Source organism: Macaca thibetana, chromosome 5, assembly GCF_024542745.1.
Source record: "Macaca thibetana thibetana isolate TM-01 chromosome 5, ASM2454274v1, whole genome shotgun sequence".
In the NCBI taxonomy this organism is placed as follows: domain Eukaryota; kingdom Metazoa; phylum Chordata; class Mammalia; order Primates; family Cercopithecidae; genus Macaca; species Macaca thibetana.
In genome coordinates, this window is record NC_065582.1 from 177,841,412 (window position 1) to 177,849,082 (window position 7,671).

Sequence of the window (7,671 nt, forward strand, 5' to 3'; positions counted from 1 at the left end):
TAGAGGAGAGAAACAAGGACGCGGGAGGTGGGAAGAGTAGCGGAAAAGAGGGCTGAGGAGCGGAGGGGAGGAAAGGAGGACAGAAGAGACTGAGCAAGAACAAGGGAAAATCCCCCGGGAACACAGAAAGATAGAGACCCAGGGGGACCCCCGCAGAGAGGGCCTCCTGGGCTTCAGCGCGGAGGAAAGTTCCCCGGGCACCCCCTCTCCTCTCCTGCCCTCCGCCGCCTGGGCCCTGCCCTGCGCGCCCCCAGGCCCAGCGCGCCTCCGGGAGAATCCCCAGGAGCGCGGCCCAATGGATCGCTCCGGGCCCGCCCCCTTGCGCGCTGATTGGCCGCCGCCGCGCTGGCCTCGCCTTATTAGCAAGTTCTCTGGGGAGCCGCGGCAGGGCCAGGAACCGGCGGGTGCTCCCGGGAACTCGGCCTGTGTTGCAGCGGCGGCGGCGGCGACGACCAGGAGCCAGGCCCAGCGCGCCGGAGCTGGCCTGCTGGGGAGGGGCGGGAGGCGCGCGCGGGAGGGTCCGCCCCGCCAGAGCCCCGGGCGCTCCCAGAGGCAGGCAGCGCTCCCAGCCCGCCCCGAGCCCATGCCCGGCGGCTGGCCCGTGCTGCGGCAGGAGGGGGGGCCCGGCTCTGCATGGCCCCGGCTGCTGACATGACTTCTTTGCCACTCGGTGTCAAAGTGGAGGACTCCGCTTTCGGCAAGCCGGCGGGGGGAGGCGCGGGCCAGGCCCCCAGCGCAGCCGCGGCCACGGCTGCCGCCATGGGCGCGGACGAGGAGGGGGCCAAGCCCAAAGTGTCCCCTTCGCTCCTGCCCTTCAGCGTGGAGGCTCTCATGGCCGACCACAGGAAGCCGGGGGCCAAGGAGAGCGCCCTGGCGCCCTCCGAGGGCGCGCAGGCGGCGGGTGGCCCGGCGCAGCCACTGGGCGTCCCGCCGGGGTCGCTGGGCGCCCCGGACGCGCCCTCTTCGCCGCGGCCGCTCGGCCATTTCTCGGTGGGGGGACTCCTGAAGCTGCCAGAAGATGCGCTCGTCAAAGCCGAGAGCCCCGAGAAGCCCGAGAGGACGCCCTGGATGCAGAGCCCCCGCTTCTCCCCGCCGCCGGCCAGTGAGTAGCCAGAACCCAGGCGCCGAGGGAGGGGGCCGGGCGGGGTGTGGGATCCGAGGGCTCCTGCTGGCCTCCGGCGCCTGCGTACCTGCAGCCGGTGCTAGGGAGTCGAGGGCTGCAAGGCCGGGTCTTGCGCCTCCCTCCATTCCCACCCAGGAAGAAGGTTCCAGACCTCCTCGCCTTGGCCCGGAGACGCGGGTGGGAGTTAACGGATAGGACACCGATGTCTGGGCACCCTGTCCTCCTGCCCCCACCAAACGACCCCGGGGGTCCATGATCCCTCATCTGATCCCAAACTCTGTTTCATCGGCTTCACCCCAGCGGATGAATGTGTGTGGTGCGCAGATCTTGCCTGCACCCGGAGTTTCACTTTCTCACAGTAGGAGCTGGCGTCCCCCAGCCCCTCTTCGCTTTCAAGTACCTCTTTGCCTAGAGGTTCCGAAGCTTCTACAGAATTCCACCTCCCCATGCCCTTCGAGTTTGAGGCAGATAGTTGGTGCTTTGGGCGGATGGATGATTCAGGGGTGGGGACACTCAAGTTCCAGTGGAGGGGGCGGGGCACCCAGTCAATTAGGGGAAGGCGCCCTCTTTAATCCTGTCGGAAGCTCACAAATGTCTAGAACTGAGCCATTACAGTGGACTCCAGGTGCTCAAGGCAGTTCGCTCCAAGGCCTCGCGGCCCCCTGGCTGCTCTGCTCAGAGAACACGCTCGCAGATATTTCAGGAGCACGGGAAATTCCCAAGTTTTCCTCGTTTCCTCCGATTATTTTGCTCGGCATAATAGCAGCCAGAATTCAATGGCGTGATGCTGAGGAATGATTTTTATCTGGGGATTAAACGTCTTTGAAAGGCCAGTCCCTCCCTAAGCCTAATGGCTGGAGAAGGTGGCCCCGCGCTGGGTTGTCGCCGCTGAAGAGAGTGACGTTTCTCTCGGCGCCCGCCCCTCGGGCGGCCCGCCGGAAAGCTAGTTGGGGGCCAAGCGCTTCCCGGACTCCCGGTGGCCTCCAGCGGGGAAGAAGCGGGGTGTTAACACGAGATTTCGTTTGACTCATATCCTGGTGGCCTGAAAGTCCAAAGGATGGTTGTGGGTTTTTCTTTTTTTTTCTGTTTGTTTGTGGTGGTTGTTTTTTAAAAGAAGTGTGAAAAAATGTATGCTTAGGCAAAACCCGCGTGGTGAAACATCCTCGATTTGAATTCACTTTCTGCCAGGAAAGCTGCTGCATAAGCAGAGTGTCCTTTCCAACGCTTAGGGCCTTGGGCCCCAAGACCACAAAGTCATAGCGATCCCGGCCGTGTTGGGAATAATTTGTTCCACATTTTATCCGGGGGCAGTCCCCAGCGGACCCCATCCCCGACCTGCACTAGTCCTGCGCTCTAATGCTTCTTCACCGTCCACCCTTGAGGTTTATTTTGAAGTCAAAAGAAAAAGACAGCTGGGCATGTTGGTGTCTGCTGACTATGCCACAGGTTGAGGGGAGAGGCAATCTCAACACTTCCCCCCCTCCCCCCCGCCAACACCGACACACACACACACACACACACACACACACACACACGTTTGAGTGGGGCCAGGGGGCCCTGGCGCCAGGGGTGAACGCAATCCAACAGAGGACTGAGACAATCAAAAGAAAAAGTCCGTTAGAATAAAGCAGCCCCTCGTTCTCCACTCCAGATGACATTTTCTGTTTCTAAGAGTGCGGGCTACAGTGCACCCTCCATGATGGTCTGCGCTGCTCCACCTCTGGTCTGCGGGAACTACTCCTAGAATCCCGTAGGAGCAAAGCGTTCCAGGGGATAGTGTAGAATTTGATCTGGATTCTATGCCACAGTAAGGCCTAGCCCCCGCACTGAAGCACTTCGCGGGCACTGATAAATGTTTGGCCAGCATGTAAAACTACATGTGCCCTTGGGCTGGGCGCAGGTCCTCTTTCTGCATGTCTCGTCACCTGTATTAACATCCACCTTTCCTCTGTGTGGCCGTGGGAGGAGGCCGGCCATGAAGGCCTTCCTAAGCCGCCAGGCAGCACGAAGGTGATTCCACATCTTCCCAGCTGTTTGGGCCTTAGACGTGGACACCGGGCCTTCAACATTTTTCTCCTGAAATCTTAGTTTCTTCATTTGCAAAAAGTAGACAGGAACTCCTCCCCTGCGGGGGTTGCAATGCGAATTGGAGAAAATATCTTTCAAGTGCCTTGCACAGTGCCCGCCACCGAGGCACTGGGCGGCACTCAATATCTGGTATTGTTTGACTATTATTACTACTCCTTGGGCTGATTATGCTCAAAGCCTCTCTCTTAACCCCTTGCATTTTTCTCTTTCGGCCCTCAGGGCGGCTGAGCCCCCCAGCCTGCACCCTCCGCAAACACAAGACGAACCGTAAGCCGCGGACACCCTTCACCACCGCGCAGCTGCTGGCACTGGAGCGCAAGTTCCGCCAGAAGCAGTACCTGTCCATCGCCGAGCGCGCGGAATTCTCCAGCTCGCTCAGCCTCACTGAGACGCAGGTGAAGATATGGTTCCAGAACCGCCGCGCCAAGGCAAAGAGACTACAAGAGGCAGAGCTGGAGAAGCTGAAGATGGCCGCCAAGCCCATGCTGCCACCGACTGCCTTCGGCCTCTCCTTCCCTCTTGGCGGCCCCGCAGCTGTAGCGGCCGCGGCGGGTGCCTCGCTCTACGGTGCCTCTGGCCCCTTCCAGCGCGCTGCGCTGCCCGTGGCGCCAGTGGGACTCTACACGGCCCATGTAGGCTACAGCATGTACCACCTGACATAGAGGGTCCCACGGTCGCCCACCTGTGGGCCATCCGATTCCTCCAGCCCTGGTGCTGTACCCCCGACGTGCTCCACTGCTCGGCACCACCAGCTGCCTTCCTTTTAACCCCCACACTGCTCCAGTTTCAGTTCTTTGCTCCCTGAGTTCAGTCTCCGAAGTCTGATCCCTGCCGAAAAGTGACTGGAAGGGTCCCTTAGTACTTTTCTAGAATTTAGATCTACACTCTCAAGTTAAAGATGGGGAAACTGAGGGCAGAGCGGTTAAGAATTTATCCAAGGTCCCCAGCAGAATTGGCAGTTGAACAGAACTAGAGGCCATGTCTCCTGCATAGCTTTTCCCTGTCCTGACACCAGGCAGGAAAAGCGCAGAGAAATTGATGTCTGACGATTTTGGAAATGAGAACAATCTCAAAAAAAAAAAAAAAAAGCAAGCCAGGGAGATGAATCCTAGCTTCTTCCATTGGAAAATTTAAGAGAAGTTTAACAACAAAACATTTGCTCTGGGGGGGCAGGGAATACACAGATGCGTTGCAAAGGTAGGTTGAAGGGACCTCTCTCTTACCAGTACCAGAAACACAATTGTAAATTTAAAAAAAGAAAAAAAACTCTTTCTATTTAACAGTACATTTGTGTGGCTCTCAAACATCCCTTTGGAAGGGATTCTGTGTACTATGTAATATACTGTATATTTGAAATTTTATTATCATTTATATTATAGCTATATTTGTTAAATAAATTAATTTTAAGCTACAAAAATTATTTCTTTACTGATTTAGTCTTTTATTTTAATTTTGCTTCTTGCCGTCTCTTTATGTGTACTGTTGCTTTTCAATTTGATAGTAGTTTTATGCCAGCAACTTTGAAAGGTGATAACAGGGTATGCAGGGATAGAGGGGGGTGTCTTTTTGAACACACAGGACAGATCTGCATTAGCAAAGTCAAGTGGAGAATTGAAGCAATTACCTAGGATAATTAGGCTCAATTTTCCAATTCACTTTAAGCTGAAATCGACACTTGCTCGGCAACCTATAACCAACTCTTGCTTTCTTTCTCTCCTTTTAACCTGTCTATGAAAACAAAGCAAATCGCCCAAATGGCTTGATGACTGTAGACAGCTAATCCAGACAATTCCCACCTCCGCAAATCTGTTTTTCCCACGGGAGGCCAGCTGGGGGATGGAAGCGATTGTTTTGCCTCTCTAAATTACCCCCAGTGTAGACGCGGTTTGTGGAACTAATTTTGAGCTGCCAGAATATAAGCGCCTTCTCATCCCCTATTCTGGCCGCTAAAAACACAACACAACCTAACAAACTTTACAGAAAACCCAGGGCCACCTTCCACTCTTGCCTGGAAAGTCCTCTGTAGGAGCCCTGTTTCCAAACCCTCACAAACTCGGTTTTTCTTAAGATCAGTCTTCCAGGAGAATATATTTGCACACGCGCCAAGTTTAGCTTTCCGGGGAATTCTGCAAGAACGCTGAATGCAGAAAATTACCCCCTGGTAAATAAAGCCTATTAAGCTCCAGGCACCGCTCTGTTGTCTTTCGTGTTCGGGCTGCCGCAGACCTGCACATTCCTCTCCTCCTTCAACCTCTGTGCCGCGGTGGCCCGCTCCTCCAAACTCCAAGTAGGATAGCGCCGGACTGTCTGCAGTAAGCCGTTAAGAGGGAGGCCAGTAGACTAAAGATGGTTCTAAACCTGGGTACCTGGCGTTGAACTTGGGCAGGGGTGAACAGCTCCACAGATAGAGACCTTAAAAACGGAGTCCCAAGCGCAGCGCGCGATTTCTAGCCCCAGGACCCTGAGGTCGGTCTAGGAATTCCCAGTGAGCCCAGGGTTTCGGGAATGCGCCCTGCGCAGGTTCTGCGCGGGCGCCGGGCACATTCCGGGGCATCCTGGGCTTCCGATCCTCCAGTCTCTGCAGCTCGGGCAAAGATTCTGTCTACCCTGGCTGGAGCTGCAATATGAACTTGTTACAACCCCGCTCCTTAAGAAAGAAAACCTTGCTGTGGAGGGCAGTTTCGTTCTTGGGGAGCCCGGGAGCTGTTGCCCTCGGCCTGGGAACCTCTAGAAAAACACTAGAGCCCGGATCTGGGCTTTTTCGCCCCCCAAAGAGGAGCTATCAGACTCAGACGAACAAGCTCTCAGACTCCCACGCCACGCAGCTCTCTAAAGGTGCATTAGGGTTGAAGTGCCTCGCAGCGTTTTTTTTCTTTTTTCTTTTCTCTATAAATTAAGCAACCCTCGAATGACGGCACGCAGGACGCACGGCTCTGGCAAATCTGGATTCCTTTCTGGAACACGCTAGAGATGTCCTCGTCATGGGGTTAGTATTGAACTTGAAGTCAGAGACCCAATGTGGTTCACTGTGGATCAAGTCCGCCACTTACTGTGAAAGATCGCATCATCTCTCTGCACCGCCATTTTCTCGTCTGTGAAATGGGCCTTGGCCTCTTCCTCCTACACCCCAGGATTTGGGGGAAGGGCCGACGAGCCCCCGCGCGGGAGGGCACCCAGGGACTACCGGGTGCATCTGACTTTTCTTGGCTTACTGCGCGTCCGCAGCACTGAAGATTTTCCGCGCATCCGTGAAAGAGAAATGGCAGGGCAGGATCGGGTGTCTCCCCCGGCCCCGGCTCCAGGGCCTCCTGGCTCCTTGGAGTTTGGCAATTTAGGATAGAGGTAAATTTAGAGCAACATAATTGCGGTAATGAGCAACGGCTCGCGCTCTGCAGACGCGTCGCGGCTCCAGCGAGGCGGTAGCTGCAGGCGACGCGGGCACGCCTCCCCGCCCCCTCCCTGCGCGGCAGACCGGGTGCAAGGGCCCCGCTGCCCTGGGACCCCGGCCCGCGCGCGCCTCCGCCTCTGGCTGCCGGTCTTGGATAGGGACTTCCTTCCACTTCTGGGCCTCTGAATCTCTCCATTTTTGTTTCTGTCCGTCTATCCTATTCTTTGCCCCTCTTTTGTTTCCGCATTCCCTCTCTGAACAGGATGTGCACACAGAAGGTGCTCGATAATTGTTTGCTGGATCGGGGCGGTGCGCTGGTGTGGGGAGAAAACCCAGAGCCACAGTCAGCCGGGTCCGGCCGGAAATCGCGGCTGCACTCCCGGCACTGCTTCTCATCCATCCCAGTCCTTCGAACTCGGTTCCCTGGTTTATCAACCGAAGGCGGAGTGGGCAGGGGCTTCCTGGGCCTGTTCCTTTACGGACCAATTTCCTTCTCTGGTCAGAAACATGGGATCTACCAGGCGGAGGGGCCGGCCACCTTTCCCGCTGGGAGGTAGTGATGGAGCAGTTTGCACTTACAGCCTACTGTGTGCGGGGAGTTCCCGCTCACGCTGACTCCCAACAAACCTAGGAGATTTTTATAGCGCAGAGGACTGCGGCTCAGAGAGGTGACGTCGTTTTCCCAAGGTTATACAGTTAATAAAGGACATAGCAGGAATTCCAACCCGGATTCCACTCGAGGATCCTTCTTTTGCCGCATTGCCCATCTCCATCTGGTTGAGGGTCAGCTGGTGCCTGAGCAGCAATCCTGCGAAGTGCGCGTCTCGCCGGAAAACGGAGCGCAGAATCCAGGCACTAGTTCTGAATTTAACTCCTTGCGCTCTAACCACGAACAGACACTGTCCCTTGAGGAATGAGAAGGGCGTCTCACCGGCCCTGCACGCTGTGAGAGCGTTTTCGTTTTGTTGGGGAGGAGACGGAAGCCTCATTTTGCAAATTCAGCTTCTGACCACGCAGTCAAGACCAAAGCAGTCAGTGGCGTGGAAGCGGGGCAGAAATGAGGTTACCTGGC

At 56.3% G+C, this 7,671-nt stretch overlaps 1 protein-coding gene across 1 annotated transcript; it reads left to right on the forward strand.

Annotated features, from left to right (window-relative positions):
• Positions 1-632: 632 nt before the first annotated feature.
• Positions 633-4,628, forward strand: MSX1 (msh homeobox 1). The gene is made up of 2 exons (XM_050792200.1): positions 633-1,102; positions 3,431-4,628. The coding sequence occupies exons 1-2, from the start codon at positions 634-636 to the stop codon at positions 3,871-3,873; spliced, it is 912 nt and encodes a 303-aa protein (XP_050648157.1). The 5' UTR covers position 633; the 3' UTR covers positions 3,874-4,628.
• Positions 4,629-7,671: the final 3,043 nt, after the last annotated feature.